Genomic DNA, 21,930 nt, shown 5'->3' on the forward strand with positions numbered 1-21,930 from the left:
TTCGGTTGTTACGTTACTAACAGGACTAAAGTTACTGATAAATCTTGTCTGGACGTAAGTAAATTTCCCGTTGTTTGTTTTTTTGTTTGTTTTGGAATTTCGCACAAAGCTACTCGAGGGATATCTGTGCTAGCCGTCCCTAATTTAGCAGTGTAAGACTAGAGGGAAGGCAGCTAGTCATCACCACCCACGGCCAACTCTTGGGCTACTCTTTTTCCAACGAAAAGTGGGATTGACCGTAACATTATAACGCCCCCACGGCTGAGAGGGCGAGCATGTTTGGCGCGACTCGGGCGCGAACCCGCGACCCTCAGATTACGAAGCGCACGCCTTAACGTTGTTACGTTACTAACAAGAGTATAACTTTTGATACGGCTTAAGTAACTATTGAGTACCTGTTCATGGGTTATTATTAGTATAATAAAGAAACTCAGAGAACTAAAACCTCTTGAAACAACAATTATTGCTTGTTCATTTTAAAACCAGGTGGCTTGTTGTAGGAAATAGTTTGTCCTATTAGGTTACTTCATTATTTATACGAACAGCTAGTGTTGAATTATATACCCTATATCACTCACTATATTTGTCTGTTAACAATAATTTCTAAGTCACTTAAAGTAGAGATATTAGCGCAGCTTTCCAGTGAACGTGTTCTGTGTTACACGGAGAAAAACAAATACCTGACGAATATATCGGCGAGCAAATTCAAATATAAACATGATATTTACGATATATCTACGATATACTTTTACACCAGTTTGAATACATTTTAAATACTATTAGCCTCCTTTTATGTTAGCAAAATTAACATAGTAATAGTTTGAATAATTTTGAATCGTTATGTAATAAATATTTGAGAATTATACAATATTCAAAATATTCAAAAACGGTTTTGAAGTACTTAAAAGGAACAGAGAAGAAGCGTCATCTACGAGTTTTAAGACTCAATCTCTTTTAGACGTAACAACCTCAATTTCCTATCGTTATTGTATGCTCATGCGCAGAGACAAAGCGCGTGCAAGGAAAACGCTGTCACATCTGAAACTGGACATCAGATCTGGAACGCCAACCACTTAGATCAGTTAGATTCGAGATAAAGATCGTTTCAAGGAAGGAAATCGACTTTTTAAGAATATCTTCTAGAAGACACGCGCTTTTGATTTTACATTAAATTCCTCTAATTTTTCTCCATTTTTAACCATTAACTGATTTACTGGCTTTGTTAATTAAACATTTATATAAGGACGACTAATTTTCACTGCGATACATCTGTTTCTCTTGGAGGGTAAATCAAGTCCTAAATATGTCTGATTTATTCCGCTATCTGCTTAAGATAAACTCCACAATTTTGGAAGCCAACAATTTCAGCAAAGATGAATGGCTTCTTATAGAAGGGGAACTAGGGATTTCTATGTTAGAGAATAACACGGAAAAAAACTCTTCTCATAATCACTTTCAACCGAAACATCCTGTTTCATTCTCTTTCGACTTTATCTGGACAACGGCTGTAATAACACGCGTCTGTCTGTATTCTGTTATCTTTATATTCGCTGTCTTGGGAAACGCCTTGGTCATCACCATCTTAACCCACAACAAGAGAATGCGAAACGTCACAAACACGTTCCTTCTGAACCTGGCTATCAGTGACATACTTCTTGGAGTCTTTTGTATGCCTTTCACTTTGGTTGGAAGTTTACTTAGAAACTTCATATTTGGCAACTTCATGTGTCGTCTTATCCCTTATTTACAAGGTGAGAGATTGTTGTTGTTTTCTTAATGCTAACAAAGGTTAATTGGTTTCAGTCTGTTTGTTTTGGTTTGTTTTTTAATTTCGAGCAAAGTTACTCGAGAGCTATCTGCGCTAATCATTCTTAATTTAGCAACTGCAAAATGAGTGACGGCTAGTGCAGGTAGCCCTCCTGTAGCTTTGTGTGAATTTCAAAAAACAAACAATTCTTTATAACTATTAATTTTAACTTTGTTTAACTCCAGCTATTTTCGCGAGACATATGTCCTTATATTATATACGTTCATACAAATTTCTCTACAACTTTTACCTATGGTAAAGAAGAAGGCGTTATTTTCCAAAAGCGCTGGATTTATTGAATTTATTTCCCATGCACATATTGCGACAGTCACTATTTTAAAGTAGCATAACAGGAAATCTAAAAAAGAAAAGTACAAAAACAATTTTAGATATCTTTCAGCGTATGTCTTCAAAGCACCGTGTATGTATATGTAGTTGTAGGCTCTTCAGATGTATCTAGTTTTGCGTTGCTTAAACGGAATGTACAATAAACACAGCAAAGTATCGTATAGTAGTAAGAAAAAACGTTTTCATGTAAAGATATTCTTACACAAATTTGAACACTATCTGAAACACAAGATAAAACAACAGTGTTCCATCATGGACAATTGTTATTAAAGTAAGGTTTGTGAACCTGACGATGACCGAAGAAGGTTGAAATGTCGTTCGATCCTCTATATAGAGTTTCCTCTACCCATACTAGCCGTTTTTACATATATATAGACATTCTTACTTATTTAGTTTAATAAAATATTCTGTGTGACGTACAACAGGTTTCTATCAATAAAGCATCCTTTACAAGGGCACCCCAACTGGAATAGCGATAAGTATTCGGATTCAAAACGTTAAAATCAGGGGTTCGATTCCCCCGTCGTGGACACAGCAGATAGCCCAATGTGGTTTTGATATAAAAAACACGCACACACTTCTGAAAGGTACAAAAGGTCTTTTTAATAAAACATTTTTATCACAACAATTATGACCAGTGTATTTGAAAAGAGCATGCATTTATCATAACAGACATCATCAGGATGTCTTGCAGTTTAGTTTTAAAACAAATAATATTGCCATCCTATTTTACATGTGATCAATAATTACTAATATCATGAAGGATAAAACAGCTGATTATTAATTTTATCTTCTTACTTTTGTCTAATTTGTTTCAAAATTTAGCACAGTGCTGTGCAAGATCTATTTGTGCATAGCTATTCCTAATTTTCAATTGATATATCAGCCTTATCCAGATCGTAAGACTCTTACTGATCTCACATTTTTCTCCTTTTCACGCTAGACGGCCCGGCATGGCCAGGTGGTTAAGGTACTCGAGTCATGGACTCGAATCCTCATTGTACCAAACATGTTTGCCCTTTCAGATGTGGGGGCGTTATAATGTGACGGTCAATCCCACTATTCATTGGTAAAAGAGTTGGTGGTGGGTGGTGGTGACTAGCTACCTTTCCTCTAGTCTTAAACTACTAAATTAGAGACGGCTAGCACAGATAGCCCTTGTGTAGCTTTGCGCGAAATTCAAAACAAACCATTCACGGTAGAAATACCTAGTTGCCTTGCGCAAAGATTTTAAAATATTACAAAGCTTTCGCTTAGTATTTTATATAATTCAATTTGGTATTTTAATACTTTTCTAGATTGTGGAAATTTTGTGGACAGACACAATTTCGATAAAAACAAAACATTCTTTTCATTTTAGAACATCTATTTTTTATTAAGATTCGAAAGTTTCAACATGTTTAATTTTCTGTAATTTTTCTGATAATTTATTTTATTAATTAAAGCAGTAATCACTACAAGCTGTAACTCATTAAAAAAAACATGACCAATGTTCACAAAACTTTGTCAGTAGCCCGGGACCTCTTCTTTGAAAAAGGCTTTGGTTTGAATTTCGCGACAAGCTATACGAGGGCTATCTACGCTAGCCGTCCCTAATTTAGCAGTGTAAGAGTAAGGGGAAGGCAGTTATTCATCACAACTCACCGCTAACTCTTAGGCTAATCTTTTACCAACTAATAGTGGGATTGACTGTTACATTATAACGCCCCATGGCTGAAAGGCCGAGCATGTTTGGTGCGACGGTGATTCGAAACCGCGACCCCCAAATTACAATTCGAACGCCTTAATCATCTGGCCATGCCGGGCCATTCAAAAAGGCATTACATTTACTTGGCTTAGACTAAGTATCGTGTTTCTGTCAAATATACCTAATAAATTTAGGCTGCTTTGAACAAATATAGGTTGTTTTTAAGAAATAATAATTTCTTTTATTTATGTTTCACGCGTTTTTGCTAACATAACAAACTTCGTCTTTTGTCTTGCTAAAAAAAATATTATTTTAGTTTTGAGATATAATTTATAACAACATATTTTCAGAGACGAGACGACTGCCGAAAGAATTGTTACAAAACTTGTGTTGTTTTGAGCTCCTCATTAGAGTTCTATGTCTACATATCCTCACGGAAACTTTGCGGGTCAATATTTTGACAAGCTATGAATTACTTCTGAAGTTTCATTAGTAAATATTCAGACCACATGTTGTAGCGCAGTAATAGGATGACAACGAAACGTTGTGATAATGCAGATACTGACAGACAAGGAAAACCATTTGAAAAATATTACATAAATGTTTTTAAGACATGATTGTTTCTTAACAAATATAAACCTCCATTTTGGAACTTGCAGAAGGAAAAGTTCACTTGCGAGACTCCTCGAAGCTGCACAGAATTGGAAGCTAGAACCTTTTTTTTTTGTAATTGTTTTTCCATACATTATATTAAATAGATATTATATGAAAATACTATGTCAGTTTTTAAACATTTTTGAATACAAAATTGGTAAAATATAATTAGAATAATGTCATTATTTTGAGGTATGATGTGTAGGTGAGCTGTTGACATGAGAATAATGTCCTGATAAGTTATTGTTGTCTTCTTGATGTAAAGCTACACAATGAGCTATTTACACTATGTCCATAACGGTGAATTGAAACCTGGATTTTTTTTAGTTGTAAATCTGTAGACTTATCGTTCTATTAAGGAACGTGATATTAGGACTAACGAAAGTTCGGCTAATCTGAGTACTCACAGTTAACTCTTGGATTACGATTGTTTAAAGATAATAGGATTTGACCGTTATTCTTGAGGTGCGTTTTTGTGGTATTGGATCATGAGCCATGAATACTTGGAATAACAAAAGATGAACGTTTATCACTAAGCACGAAATAGATAAAACAAACACGAAACTGTAGTTCGTCGCTGTAGAATAACAAGAGTAGAGATGTACGTTAATTTGATCTGGTTATTTTTCAGTTTATGAAAGACAGACAACTGATTTAAATTAACATATAACTAATGTAATTTATCTTCCTCATGTAGGATCAATCTTGAATAAGGAAACACATTATGCTAATATAATAATAGGTAGGCAAATAACGATTTATAATCATAAGGAAGAATTTTACTGATAGTAGAAAGTACTTCATGTTTCCACAGAAGATTGATATACATGTTATTATATTAGCATAATGTGTTTCCTTATTCAAGAATCCTTCCAATATTATTTTTACGAAGGTTTTCCTGTCAGACAAGAAACAAATATGGATTAAACTCATATAAATTGACGTATTCATTGTGTGGCAAAAATCCGAAGGACTATTACCAAAAATAATCATAGCTATAAAAACTGATAATGCTAACACGGATGAACAGTTAATCCATAGTAAGGAACCACATGTTGAAGTGACTGATAAAGGTAACATGGAACGCCAAGTTAACCCATGCTAAAAAGTTACGTCATATGCTGCAGTAACTGATAAAGGTTACATGGAACGTCTGTTAACCCATGGTAAGGAACCACATCTTATACTGAAGTAACTGATAATATGAATGCGATCGAATATCTTTATTTTTCATAAATTTGTCTTTGGATAAAAACGTCGTATATAAGGTAAATTTATTGGAATCCCATTTTAAGCTGACAAGATAGAAACAAAACATTATAAAGAGTTACAAACAGGTCACAGTTTCGCGTCAACATTAGCTTCAGTAGGGGAGTCAATTAAATGAAGACAGTTAAAATTACTGACTCATTCATATTCAGACTTGATTGAAACGCGTAACGTAAATTACCTTTGGGGAATGGGGTAAAACTATCTTGTTCAAGTGCAACGTCGAGATTATCTCAGACGGAAAGAAGATTAAATATAATTTGAGTGATGAAATGAAACGATTACTATTTAACCTTAAGTATTGTCAAGACAAAAAGAAATTACTTTTATAATTATCTTAAAACTGAGATAAATTTACGTTTTATAAAAAGATAACTAACTCATTCTTACCTATTTGTCCTAATGTAATAGAGTCTTTATATGTTTGTTTTTTGTTTTTTTAATTTTGCGTAAAGCTACACGTGGGCTATCTGCGCTAGCCGTTCCTAATTTAGCAGTGTAAGACTAGAGAGAAGGCAGCTAGTCATCACCACTCACCAGCAACTCTTGGGCTATTATTTTACCATCGAATAATCGGATATACGGTTGAAATGGCGAGCATAGTTTGGTGTGACGGGAATTCGAACGCGCGACCCTCGGATTACGAGTCGAGTGCCTTAACCACCTGGCCATGCTAGGTCCTAGATTCTTTAAAAATTATAAGAACTGTCGAGTATCATAACGACATATCCACTAGTATTTATCCTGTCTATAAAAAAACAATATTTCTCACGTTTTTGAAGGGGATGAGGAACTTATGTGTACTCTGATAACGCGTGTAAAGTATCAATCCTAGTATATTATAGTAATTTATATTTATGTTTTCATTTAAAACTGACACGTTACCACAAGCCAAATAATTTCACACTGTTGACAAGTTCCACTATCGTTTATAAAGTACTTAAGGTGGAGTGACACTTTGGACAGAAACGTGCCCGTTCTTTCATGCCCCCTCAAATTTTTCTTCAAGATAACCCATTTAACAAGGGAAGGTTTTCACCTTATCTTCAAATATATATTCATACCGTCTCCGACATACCGTTTAAAACGTAATGGTTTTTTATAACTGTAAAATAAAAACTGAAACCTAACATTTTCAAAACTGATTCTGTGTCAGTTTCTTTCTTTTTAACTATAATAAAGGAATACGCCTACAGTTTTCCAAAGTTAATTGTCTATTTTAAATATGACATAGATGAAAGACCAAACTCCTATCTCATGGCCTGTAGTTATCTTGTTATAAGAACATGGTGTTATCGCATTTACTTCTGTGGCCGACAACTAACCACTCTATAGGACCTCTAGATATATAAATATTAGTTTATTTTACTACAAGCTGATTAAATTGTTTTAATCCTTTTTTATATCAACTACGTAGCGACCAATACATAACATTCTGAGAGTGTTACTTAGAGAAAACACAAGTAAAATACGCGGGTTCTCATTAACAGGGCAAACAACTTATGACAGCCTCTGTTATTTTTATAACTTATATGACAAGTTGCGTGTAGAAATAAAAATATTTCGAAACAGTGTCGAAAGTTCCATGACCACTTACAATGTACTTTATTGTACGTTCAGTGAATTTACTATGTTTGTTTATAAAAGTAACTTTATATTATGAGTTAACAAAACTTGGGTGATATCGAACAGACATAATTGAATAAAAAATGAAACATTTGTGCTTTGCCAATTCTTAGTGGGGCTCAGTATGGCCCAGGTGGCTAGGGCACTCGACTCGCAAGATGAGGGTTGTGGGTTCGAATCCCCGTCACACCAAACAACGCTCGCCATTTCAACCGTATATCCGAATATTCGTTGATAAAATAATAGCCCAATAGTTGGCGGTGGGTGGAGATGACTAGCTGCCTTCACTCTGGTCTTACACTGCTAAATTAAGGACGGATAGCTCAGATAGCCTTCGTGTAGCTTTGCGCGGAATCCATAAACAAAAACAAAATATTTTCACTCGACAACACAAAATTCGATCTCTAATAACAAAAGTGCTCTACTTTTATGAAGGACAATTTTAACTAAGATATCAGGATCTACACTCAAGGCTCAGACGAAGTTTTCACAGTGGAAAAGAACTGTCAACTTACTAGAAGGAAAATATATAACAAAGAGAAGTTGTAACTGAGGTATTTAACTATTTCTGCCCCTTATTTCATTTCAAAACCATTCTATATATTTTATTATATATAAATTCCTGGTCTTAAAAAAATCAATAATGTGGGAAGAACACATAGGAGATACTTTTTTATTTACATTTTATTTTCCTTTTTTTACGGAAAAAATCCCAACCTTAAATGAAATTGTTGTTGTTGTTTTGGCGTAAAGCTGCACAATAAGTTTTCTGTACAGTGTGATAGCAAACCCGGATTGTACTAGTGATATTAGTATAACAATAAATATTTAGTTGTATTATCGCTTTATAACTTTGGTATATTTATAATAAAGCAAAATGTTTATTACTAAAAAAAATTATAACATATAAGAGGAGAAATGACAGTTATTAACAAATTTGAAGCCCAAGGTACTGCTGGCCTGGCATGGCCAGGTGGCTAAGGCGCTCGACTCGTAATCTGAGGGTCGTGGGTTTGAATCTCCATTACATCAAACATGCTCGCCCTTTCAGCCGTGGGGGCGTATTATTGTTTCCATCAATCCCACTATTCGTTGGTCAAAGACTAGACCAAGAGTTGGCGGTGGGTGGTGATAACTAGCTACTTCCTCTCTGGTCTTACACTATTAAATTAGGGATAGCTAGCGCAAATAGCCCTCGTGTAGCTTTGGGCGAAATTCAAAAACAAACAAGCCATTGTACAGCCTTAGGGTAAAAAAAAAACACTATTAGTTGCGTTAAAACTGTTGGTTTCAGAATTTTCTCAACAGCTGTCTTTAATTCTGAACTGATTGATTAGCACTGACCACAAAGCTAAATAATAGGTGTCCCTAATTTTGAACTGATATAGTAGACTGAAACCAACTAACTAGTTACTAACACTGACCACAAAGCTATATAATAGCTATCTTTAATTTTGAACTGATGGAATAGTTTGAACTAACTAACTAATCACTAGAGCTGATCACCAACTCTGTAGCTAATATTATCTGATAGAATAATGAAATTTTATTATAATCCTCACGGCACATTTATGGCATCAAAATGCATCGCTGGATTTTGCAGCAACCGCTTTGAACCATGAATATTTAGATACACAGACCAACTAAACTGACCATTCAGTGAACTACACCTAGCAGTGAGTAAATTGTATATGTACGTGTGTATGTGTGTGTTTATGACTAACTACAAAAATAAAAACGTTATAATATTTGAATATCTAAGAACTGGCATGGCTATCTGGTTTAGGACACTCGACTCACACTCTATGGGTTGAGTGTTCGAATCCGTATCACACCAAAACTTCTCAGCTGTAGGAATATATAAAGTGACGGTCTATTCCACTATTCATTGGTAAAATAGTAGCTAAAGAGTTGGCGGTGGGTGGTGAGAACTAGCTACCTTCCCTCTCTTCTTTCACTGCTAATTTAGGGGCGCTAACACGGATATTTCTCGTGCAATTTTGCGCGAACTTCTAGACAAACAAACTGAATGTCTAGTGCCAGTTGAACAAAAACCGTTAGGAAACAAACAATGAAACGGTCTTCTTAAAAATCTAAATATGTTTCACCTGTATATTTCGAATATTCAATAGATTTAGCTGGTTCGATAGTTGCTGAAATTACAAAGTTGAATATTTTTGTTAGTTACTTATATTATTCATATTGGAGACATTAGAATGTAATTAAATGCCTGAAACTTCGATTTAAATAAAACGCAAAAAAATGAATTTCGTCCTACTATTCGTGTTAAAAGAAAAACAACTGTTTCATATTTTATAATTTGTTTCAATTTCCAGTAGATTTTTATCTGTACGAGAAAGTTTTAAACTGTAAACTTTCATTTAATTATAAAATAAGTTAATATTAAATCACCTTAAAATGTAAACACAAGTAGGCGTGAAACAAAAGAAAAAGCTTTCCCGACAGTTCATTGCAGAACAACGTTGTTAGCTCATCTACATAGCGTTTTTCTCTACCCATACCAGCCGTTTTTACGTATATATATTCTCTAAAGTACTCTTCCGAAAGCTCGGATACTTGCATTTGAACACGTAGAAAAACATGGGTACTATTAATAAAGGTGCAGAGCACCAAAGTGTGTAAGAAATTCGAAATGTTCTCAAGAATAAATTATTACATTATTCTGCATACTGAATACATTTAACTATAATATTTAACATATCGTTTATCGGGTTTTATGACATCAGAAAAATGCAAGCATTTGATTATAGTAAAGCCACATCGGGCTATCTGCTGAGTCCACCTAGGGGACTCGAACCCCTGATTTTAGCGTTGTAAATCCATAGACTTACAGCTGTACCAGAGGGGGGACCGTCAGGAAAACACGCAGGTTCAACAAGTCTTCATACAAAACGATAAATACTTTATGAAATGGGCGTCTCTTTTTGAGGAGCAACAGTTTTTCAACTGGTTTATTACCAATGCTCATAAGTTTGTTAGTTTATCATATCATTTTGTCAGTTTTCTTATTTTCCTTTTATTTGTGCTAGGCTATTAATTTCACTTCTACACTAGTATGATTAAATTCCGGAACGTAACATACAAACTACAGCTCAACTTTTGATTTGTAATGAGCTTACTTATTTAACTTGTACAGTTTTTTATGCGTTTAATGCTTAGTCTTTTTTTCCTTTTCATATAAAATCCATTCGACTTTATTTAAACATTATAATAACGAGTATATTTAAAATAAACTAATCATGCCTGTTTTCCTAGTAACGTGATATAAAAACTAGAAATATTCTGTTCTTCTGAAAGATTTTCTTTAAAGACATGGATTTTGTTTTGAATTTATTAATTTAATTTTGTTTCTCAGTAGATAGGAAGATTAAATTTGTTGTCAGTATTAATAGAAAGTAAAGTTAGAACTTAGCTATTAATTATTAAGAACGTTTCGAGGGAATTATAATTGATTTATATACTGATTATTCATTTTTCCTTTTACTGCTCTTACTGATGATTGTTTGAAGTCCAGTACTAACTGAGATTTCCTATTATTTTAAAGCACATATATCATTAAAAAGATTTTATATGTGTGTTTTCCAAAAACTGGTTTGGATGAAGTTCAAATAATTAGCTTTCTAGAGTATGTTTCGTTAGAACCTGTTAAGCCTAACCTCAAAGGAATAGTTTACCTTTACTTCCCATAGCGCATAAAGTACAGATAGTAATGACTGCGTATCGAAGAATCCCATAAAAGCTGATTGGTCACGTAATAACAAGAGATAAAAAAGGTTTAGTAAGTAGCAAGTTATGTGTTTGTTTGTTTTTTTATTTGTAGAAATGTTTTGTTTGTTTTGGAATTTCGCGCAAAGCTACACGAGAGCTATCTGCGCTAGCCTTCCCTAATTTAGCAGTGTAATACTAGAGGGAAGGCAGCTAGTCTTCACCACCCATCGCCAACTCTTGGGCTACTCTTTTACCAACGAATAGTGGGATTGACCGTCACATTATAACGCCCCCATGGCTGAAAGGGCGACCATGTCTGGTGTGACGGGGATTCGAACCCGCGACCCTCAGAATAGAAGTGTGAGGCTGCATCAGCGGCTCAACAGCAAAAAGAAGCTTAGTATATTAGTGTCGAAAATAACCAATACTAGCTAAAAGCTTACATTCTAGAAAATTCTTATACACGTACTGTTGTGGAAAATTTTAGGCTTTTATAAAGCGCTGTCTGCAAACTATTAACTTTCGAAATAGTTGAATGTTCGAAAGGTGAGGAAGTCAGTGCTTATATTAACCTTTAGGACTCAAAACGTCCTCAGACGTCACAATTTAAACAATCAGAAACATCCCTGAATATACCGATGTGCAAGAGCACTCAGAACAGTTTATGCAACCAAAATTAAGATATTATAAATTGATCAGAGAGAAGGATGGCTTTTGTTTTCAAGGCTAATTGTAAGTACTTTTAAATCATTGTCTTTGAGGATGTACACAGTAGAGAAAATGTACTTTGTGTAGAAACTAAACTTAAAAAAATAGATTTAAAGTGAGTTTCTCTACTTAAAAGATGGAGATGTGACTTTGTTTAAGTATCACTTTCTACTTACTTATATAGTATTACATGTCTTAATATTTTCAAAGTAAATTAGTAAACAAACATTATTTACCTATCTTGAGGTTACTGCTTTTCACAGAAAATAGTATTTACTTTATTGTTTATATGGGACAGCGGTAAGTGTACAGACTTACATTGTTAAAATCCGGGATTCGAGTATTTTCGATGGACACATAGCAAGGTATTCGAATGTGGCTTTTCTCTGAAACAAACCATTATTATCTATATATAAAGGAGAGAAAGTGAAGGAGGGATTTGTTAAATCTCAGATTCTAAAAAGAAGAAAAGGTATCTGAATAAATAATTTAGTGTGATTATTGATTTCTAAAGCACTTTTAAGATAATATGATTATTGATTTCTAAAGAACCTTTAAGATAATTTAATATGAGTATTGATTGCTAAAGCACATATAAGATACTTTAATATGGTTAATGATTTCTAAAGCACTTTTAAGATAATTTATTATGATTAATGATTTCTGAAACACGTTTAAGATATTTTAATATGATTATTGATTGCTAATACACCAATAAGATACTTTAATATGGTTAATTATTTCTAAAGCACTTTTAAGATAATTTATTATGATTAATGATTTCTAAAACACGTTCAAGATAATTTAATGTGATTATTAATTTTATAAATCGCCATTTTAGGTATAAAATCAAGTTTATCTGCTGCTATCTTATTGTCAGAACGAAACCATATTTTAAAATTATAGAGTTTCAAATGATATTTTAATGAAAAAGCTTTTTTTATTCTTGTAATCTTATGCCATCTAGAGTTTAAATAAACGATGACAAATATCATTTGTTTTTAACCGTTTTACGATTTTTCCGAAGATTTTTATTTTGCAAGAATGTTGTTACGAGTTACAGAAAAATGTTAACAGATTTCTTTTTGCTATGGACTTGTACTATGAGTTACACGATGGTTCTAGTTTTATTTCAACAAGATTTATCGACTGTCATCGATATTTGCGTTCAGAAACTCTGGCAGCTAGATTGAATATTGAGTTGTTGCTACGAAATATTCGAACTCGTAGAAGAGAAAAAAAAAGGTTTAAATTAGCGCGAATTCTGCCATCTTTGAAAGATAGAATGCACGAGCCAACTTTTTATCTCCATCTTTGAAAGATAGAATGCACGAGCTAACTTTTCATCTCCTAGAAATTTCATAAAACCACCTGATAAAAAAAGAGCTTGACAGTGAAATCCGGGTTAAACAGACAAAAATAAGATCTGCAGTTTACATTAAAAGGACTCTTTAAAATCGTTTATTTTTGTAACACTAAGAAAATCGGACTATTGAAAAGGTCTCGTCAGTTTTGTTTGAATTTAGCCCAAAGATACACGGGGACTATTTGTCCCTAATTTAAGAATGAAAGACTACCAGCCCTTAGTCTACTTACTCTACTATCAACGAACAGTGTAACTAACTGTAACATTATAACGTCCCCTCGATTGAAAGAGCGAACATATTTGGTGTGACGGGGATTCGAAATAGTCACTCCTCAGACTGGGAATTGAGTGCTCTAACCACCTGAGCTCACCCTTATAATGTTATGACCAATCCCACTATTTGTTGGTAAAAGAGTAGCCCAAGAGTTGGCGGTGTGTGGTGATGATTATCTGCCTTCCCTCTAGTCTTACACTACTAAATTAGGGACGGATAGATAGCCTTGTGTAACTTTGTGCGAAATTCAAAACAAACCAAACCACCTGGGCATGCTGGGCCTATCTAAGTATCATTAGCACTTGTTAACATTCTTAGTGAAATCTTTTGAAACACAACAGAGGAAAAATTGTTGAAATTTATTACTCATGCCTCACCATTTATAAGTCAACTTAAATTTGAGGTACATAGAAATTCTAACGTTTTTTTTAAACTGAACTTTTATTTTTATATAAAAGAAATCACCCTCTATATATATGTGTGTGTGTGTGTATGTATGATGGACATGTTGACATGGTGTATATGTATATATATATATATATAATGGGAACTTTAGCAGGATTTATGTTCTCAGAATGATATGGACACGGAATATATGTAATGAATTTGTTTACTCGGTACTTATATTTGTTTGTTTTGAATTTCGCGCAAAGCTACGCGAGGGCTATCTGCGCTAGCCGTCCCTAATTTAGCAGTGTAAGACTAGAGGGAATGCAGCTAGTCATCACCACCCACCGCCAACTCTTGGGCTATTCTTTTACAAACGAATAGTGGGATTGACCGTCACATTATAACGCCCCCACGGCTGAAAGGGCGAGCACGTTTGGCGCGACGGGGATGCGAATCCGCGACCCTCAGATTACGCACGCCTTAACACGCTTGGCCATCCCGGGACCGGTACTTATAAAGGGCATGTTTCACAAATAACCACTGTGGCTAAGTGATGAATTTGAAGGCTTATAACGATAAAAAATACATTTCGTACCCATAGCTGACTCAGCACAGATAGTTCATTTTGCAACTATACGACTAACAACAAAAGAAAACAACATATTTCACGGTGAAATACTTATTCGAAAGTTACATAAAATTGTAAAGAGGTAATAGAACAATGACATTTCATTAATATATCTGCATGCTATTCTAACAATGCAGCTTTCATAATCAAAATACAATGAGCATTTCATAGCTCTCACTATGAATATGTAAAAAAAACACAAAGTAAAATGTATTATGGTGCTGAATAAAACGTTTTCATGAAATTTTAATACCAAATAAGCAACTTTAATAAGAAAGTTCTACTTTCTGAAAGTAGCAAAATATTTGAGGATTTGTTGTTAGCTGGGTGTTTTCAGATAAATCACGCCTTACACGATATAATAGCTAAGGTTTAAGATATTGAAATTAGTGGTCAGATCAAAAGGTTATTAAAGTTAAAGCATAACTATGTATTAGAGCGACTGGCGAAATGGAGGTTAGGACTTGGTTTGGTTTGTTTTGAATTTCGCGCAATGCTACACCCACCATCAACTTTTGGACTACTTTTCTACCAATGAATAGTAGGATTGACCGTCACATTATATCTCCCCCACGACTGAAAGAGCGAGCATGTTTGGTGTGAAGGGGTTTAGCACTTGAAACAACGGCCACCTTGTAAAATTTACTTTCACTCTTATAACACACTTAAAGCTGAACGTGTGAAGCATTTCCATATTTTTTATATCAAATCTAGAAATGTTCCCGATAAGCTAATTAATATTGCACGACTGGCTTTTTTTGATACACAAACTGAAAATGTTTTTATTATTTGTGAAATCATGACTGCGTGTGTTAATACATACGAGACCGACCAGCACAAAGCTATACAATGGGCTATCTGTTCTCTGCCCACCACGGGTATCGAAACCATGTTTTTAACACTTAAGTCTCCAGTGGCACAGCGATATGCCTGGGGACTTACAATGTTAAAATCATGGTTTCGATACCCGTGGTGGGCAGAGCACAGATAGTCCATTGTATAGCTTTGTGCTTGATTCAAAAGAACAGTTAATGTTTATTGCCCATCTCTCTACTATAATGTTGTGAATACTCACGTCAATCAAAGGAAATAAATTAAAAACGCACTTAAAAAAATCGCATTACGATATAACACAAAAGAAATAATTTAGAAACGTATCTCTACAAAAGGTTGCAGTATTGAGAATGGCTTCGAATTATACATTTATTTCTTCTAATTGGATGAAAATCGTTAGAAATGTACCTATTTTCTGATATATATATCTTTTGTACTTTTGTTATTCTTCAAATTCTGTATTGACGTTTAAGCCAGCGTATATAGACAGAGTCGTATTACTACCGATTAACACCAGAGGACTGTCTGACATATGAATTTGGAGCGACTCCCAGCACTTCAAACACTAAAAGTATGTGTATCAAAAATACGTTATCTGGTTTACATTCTAAGTTGAGTATATGTTAGAGCATCAGAGAACAGCTTGACCATTTGAAATTCCGCCCTCCCTAGTGTCTACAGGTAGAGTTCTCTTATACTGCCCAGTATGCACTCTATCATCCTTCCTCAAGAAATGCTGTCTAGTACCACACCGGCTTTTGTTCGTTGTTTTCTTTACTTATTCTTGTTAACAGAGCAGGAGTAAAACATTCAAAGATCAAAGTTGTTAATATAGTACGCAGCTAGAAGTGTAGTAAATTAATGAAATATGAGGTTTTTTAACATTTGTTTTAGTGTTAATAATTTTTATATGGTACTCAGCTGTTATTTGTATTATATAACTTCATTTGCAGCTGTTTCGGTCTCAGTCAGTGTGTGGACACTCGTGTCTATTTCTATCGAACGATACTACGCCATCTGTCGACCGTTAGTGTCTCGACAGTGGCAAACAATATCACATGCCTACCAAGTGATTTTTTTCATATGGGGAGGTTCTTTGATGATGATGTTACCGGTTGCTGTCCTCAGTCAACTCATACCTACTAATACCCCAGGCGAGTAAAACAACCTGAAACTTATTTTATGTACTTCCTAGCAATGGTAACTCAGACATTGCAATGCATTCATTCTTTTTATATCCAAGTATTTAATATAGACTATATTTCCTGGAAAATTTGTTAGGTGGCGCTTTAAAAGCCACGTTTTTATTCTTTATAAATTCACCTGTAATTCCAAAAATATGCGTATATGATATGAAAACTGTTTGTTTTCTTTAAAAATAAAAATGATATTATTTGGGATGATGGAAATGTACTAGCTTAAGTTGTACATGTAATGTTATTATTGTTTAAATATTGTCTTAACGTGTGTAGTTAAAAAGGAGAAAACATTTAAGTTCTCTGAAAATAATGACTTTCGATAAAACATTTTTGTCACTTTTTTAAGGATAATTCATTTGGTACTGTAGCTGCTGTTATTGTTCATAGGATAGGCAGATTTTTTGTCATTATGGTTACATATTTCTACCAAGCAAAATGTTCTAACTATGGCAGTAATGATAAGCTATATACGTAACAGAACATTTACACTATTCTTCGATACAAAATTATTTTATTTATTCGTTATTGTAACGTAATAGTTATTACTTATCATTTTTTTTTATCATTGTACTGATTATTCGACGTTTTAAATCGTGCTTGATAAATTGTTAGTATCTCAAATTTTCATATTAACCATAAATGCAATTTTCAATTATTAATTTAAGGTTGCCATAAATAATAACAGAATAATTGTACTAACTTTGTAGATGGCCGGGTTACTAATAATATATAAATCAAATAAAAATATTTAAACAAAAATATTTTCAATAATGAAATTAATCACTGCTTAATCTCATCAATATTGAAACCAATCAATGTTAAGACCTGAATATTAAAATTAATCACTGCTTGAGCCCGTCAGTATTGGAACCAATCAATGTTAAGACCTGAATATTAAAATTAATCACTGCTTGAGCCCGTCAGTATTGGAACCAATCATTGTTAAGACCTGAATATTGAAATTAATCACTGCTTGAGTTCCTCGATATTGAAACTAATAACTTCTTGAGTCCCCTGTGAATTTGTTTTCGTGGTCAGTTAATAACAATGAACTGAAAATGCGTGAGATTACTCATTATGGCCCATGTAGACTTCACGAGCGGTGAACAGTATAAAATAAGATCAGTAAATTGAGAGTTCAGATTTATATAAACCTCGAATTAGTTCGTCATTCTCCTAAGTAGCGACCGTCTATATAATCTATTAACAAGAATCCTGTAGGAGAGCTTTATGTTCATAATTTTCATTAGCTATAAAAATAAGCTTCTTAGATAATTAAACCCTCAATTATGAAATTGTCTGATAATTTTGCTGTGAATTATGTAACATTTGTCTAGTCTTAACTAGGGTAATTTTAGTATATATTTTACCTAGAATATTTAATAACTACAATTATTTTTACAATGGTGGCAACAGGAAAACTGAAGTGTAGAGAGGTATGGCCTAACAACTATATGGAGAGGGGATTCAACTTGTTCTTGGACGTACTTCTTCTGATTGTTCCTGTCCTTACCATGTCCGTGACATACTTTTGTATTATAAGAACTTTACAGAAAGAAACCAACAACGTGACGTCATCTGAGCCCGGTAACAATGTGTTTTTTTATTTTCATACATTATGGTAGATCGAAACGTGACGTTTGTTTTAATGGCAAAGTTACGCAATAAGCTGTTTACTGGGTAGCTCAGGGGTACGTTCGCAGGCTTACGACACTACCAATCGGGGTTTGATCTATATTGGGCAGATCACAGATTCCTCGAGTCTTAGTGTTGTAAATCTGTGAACCTTACCATCGCTGGAGATGTAAAGCTTTTAAATATCATGTTTGTTTATTTCAGTGTATATATATATGTAAGTGTGAAAGGTCCGTGAATGTGTCCTCTTTCAAGACCAAATAAAACGAAAATTAAGAATAGTATGTATTTTTATTTCTTGCTTTTGAATTTTATATATCATGCTGTGTTGTATTGACTGACTGACAGACAACACACTACTCTACAGTAGTACGACTAGTTAAAACATGTGATCCCTCCAAGCAGTCTTTGAACCTTTTTTGAGGAGACAATATTTCAAGCTCACCACTGAACCACTTTTAAAAACTTGTGAATCAAAAGAAAAATAAATAATGATAGATAAACAAGAAAGTAGAATGGTAGACACACAGTTAGATAGACAGATAAACCCAATACTGACTAAATTAAACTATTTCGTTAAAGTATCCTAAGTTATTTTTCCAATTCTAACCTGAACTGAATATGTAAAAATAAAATTGAGTAAGACTATATTAAAATATCACAAGATAATTAAAACGATACAAATGTCGTTCCGAATTATTTTCAAGTATTTAGATAAAACTAAACGTTTCGTCATTGTCACGAATAGCTCTAATAGTATCGAAATTTCCTCGGGTCAATATGAAACCCGTGATATTTACCAACTGAGCTAAATAGTTATCTTTCTGGTTCCTGATAACAAGGCACATTTTGACACTTCAAACTATCACTACTCCTTACGAACAAGACCCGTTCTTCCTCCTTACCTAGGGCCTCAGCCTACCCGTTGGGAAACCTTTCTCAGGTGGTATTTTTCTCGGTTCGGTATCTGACTCTGATCTCTTCCAATTCAAATCACACCATAATAAGATAAATATATACATAGTACTGTGCAAAAGTGCTAGGACAAAGTTTAAAGTTAGATTTAAAGCTACTCTCAGAAAACAATGGAAGATAATAACAGGTAAAGCATTAAAATTGTATTTATCTTCATATTTAGTACAACAGAAACTCAGTGGAAGTGATTGAGTTCAGTTAACAGTTAATATATTGTGTTATTTATCTTCATATTTAGTACAACAGAAACTCAGTGGAAGTGATTGAGTTCAGTTAACAGTTAATATATTGTGTTATTTATCTTCATATTTAGTACAACAGAAACTCAGTGGAAGTGATTGAGTTCAGTTAACAGTTAATATATTGTGTTATTTATCTTCATATTTAGTACAACAGAAACTCAGTGGAAGTGATTGAGTTCAGTTAACAGTTAATATATTGTGTTATTTATCTTCATATTTAGTACAACAGAAACTCAGTGGAAGTGATTGAGTTCAGTTAACAGTTAATATATTGTGTTATTTATCTTCATATTTAGTACAACAGAAACTCAGTGGAAGTGATTGAGTTCAGTTAACAGTTAATATATTGTGTGTCTTCCTTTTGCTTTAATAACTTTAAACAGACTTACAGGCATTGTAACAACATATTTAAACAAAGTGTCTTTTGGGGTTTCACTTCAATGTGTCTTATACACTCTCATAAAATTTCTTTCGAAGTGATTTTTTATTTATCAAGTTTTTGATCTACAATATCCCAGATTTGCTCAATTGGGTTGAGATATGGGGATCTGTGGGGACCATCGGATTATTTAAACCACTGACGTATTTCCGTAGTGTTGAAATTTATATTCTATAATGGTATGGAAGAAGTAACACCATAAAAGATAAGAATGACGAAATATTCTCTTGTATTAACACTTTTGTAAGGTACTGTAAATATAGAATTTTTATTATTTATATACACTTCATAACACTTAAAATTATCTAATACTTGAAAAGAAACACATATTTAGGGCTTTTTGAATAAAATACCGCTAGTACCATTACAACCAGCTTGCACATATCTATTACTTTTCCAAACATTCTATTGGTTGTCAGTACTTCAAAATCATATTATAACTAAAAAAAAAAAATCTCAATGCATGAAATTACAAAATCTAAATTAAACATGAAAAGAAAATAATACTGCATAACATATTCTACAGGTGGTAAACATTTCCATATAACATTATATAAGGTACACTGTAAGTATTAAACGTCTCTAATAACACTATATAACGTAATGTGCGGGTATTAAACGTCAAGTCTGTATTTAAACAATGGGAAGCTGAACGTATTTTAGGCGTATCGTCTAAGTTGAACCTTGGTTGCGAAAGGGCTTGAGAGTTTACAAAGTGTAATAAAAAGTAAAAATTAGCACAATAAAATAAGTCAATAAATGGATATAAAATTTATAACGTTTAAAGTAGTCCCCCGCTGGTACATCGGTAAGTCTACGGATTTACAACGCTAAAATTTGGAGTTTGATTCCCCTCGATAGACTCAACAGGTAGCCTGATGTGGCTTTGCTATACGAAAACACACACACGCTATTAAAATAATTTATTAATTCACATAAAGTGGGATACAAATTACAAATAACGGTTTACGGTGGCGTAGTGAGATTGTTCTAATTAATATTTGTCTCAGCAGTGTTAACTGAGTGCAATTAAGTACCGAAGAGAATGCCACTGAACTTAATCGTGTCGCTGACTCACTCACTAATGTAAGATTTAAAATGTTTAATATTGTAGGACGTTAAAAATTTACTGTCGTGATATTTAACTGGTCAACAATTTGTAACAAATATGATGTGACATAAAATTCATTAACTGGTGTATTTATACGTAGCTCGATAGAAAAGACTTATCTGGTTGACTGCTGTTAATTTATGATGATGAGAAACCTGAAGATAACCTAAGCAGATCGAAAAGTTGTGCTGCAGTTTATATTGATTGAAGTTTTAATACCCATACCAGCCGTCTTTAGAATACATTATGACTACAGTTAAGTTTTATGCAGAGCCTTTTAGTAAAAGCAAATAATTACACCGACTTTATTTGACGTGGACAATGTCAAAATCTAGCAAATAAAGGGTTTATTTTTAATCTTGATCGAACTATTACCTATTTACAACTGTTTAACTAGCAGTCTGCCTGTTTGCTTGTTCTTTTTCATGTCTGTATAGTTGTTTGTCAGCTTTTTATTATTATTATTGACCTAAACCAGTTCGGCTTTCCCTATTGGTTAGCGTCACCGGATTGTAGATCTAATAATTCAATATTCGCAAATAACTGCGCTCAGCACTTTGGAATTGAGAGAAAACTAGAGTGACGTCAACTGTATTCGGTCAGAGGAAATTTGGTTTGTTTTGAATTACGCGCAAAGCTACACGAGGGCTATCTGTGCTAGCCCTCTCTAGGGAAGGCAGCTAGTCACCACCACTTACTGTCAACTCTTGGGCTACTCTTTTACCAACGAAAAATGGGATTGACCGTCATATTATAATGTCCCTACGGCCAAAAGGGCATGCATGTTTGATGTTACGGAGATTTGAACTCGCGACCCACAGATTACGAGTCGAGCGCCCTAACCACCTAGCCACGCCAGGACTACGATCAGACAAGAAATAGCGATGTGAGCTGTAAGCAGTTTTGTCTCTAATATATTGTTAGAAACTTAGAGATGGCTGTACAGAAATAACCCTTGTGTAGAGAATACTCTAAAAATATTGATAACCCCCAGTTTGTAATTTGAGTC

The 21,930-nt window shown here is 33.8% G+C and overlaps 1 protein-coding gene across 1 annotated transcript in view; it reads left to right on the forward strand.

The window, feature by feature from the left end:
- Window positions 1–1,123: 1,123 nt before the first annotated feature.
- LOC143242490 (cholecystokinin receptor type A-like) overlaps window positions 1,124–21,930 on the forward strand; it is a 37,771-nt gene continuing 16,964 nt past the window's right edge. The window contains exons 1-3 of the mRNA XM_076485923.1: window positions 1,124–1,751; window positions 16,274–16,474; window positions 17,936–18,106. Of these exons, the coding sequence (XP_076342038.1) occupies window positions 1,304–1,751; window positions 16,274–16,474; window positions 17,936–18,106 (820 nt within the window). The 5' untranslated portion in view covers window positions 1,124–1,303. The remainder of the gene's footprint in view (window positions 1,752–16,273; window positions 16,475–17,935; window positions 18,107–21,930) is intronic.

This window comes from Tachypleus tridentatus, chromosome 2 (genome assembly GCF_004210375.1).
Source record: "Tachypleus tridentatus isolate NWPU-2018 chromosome 2, ASM421037v1, whole genome shotgun sequence".
NCBI lineage: Eukaryota > Metazoa > Arthropoda > Merostomata > Xiphosura > Limulidae > Tachypleus > Tachypleus tridentatus.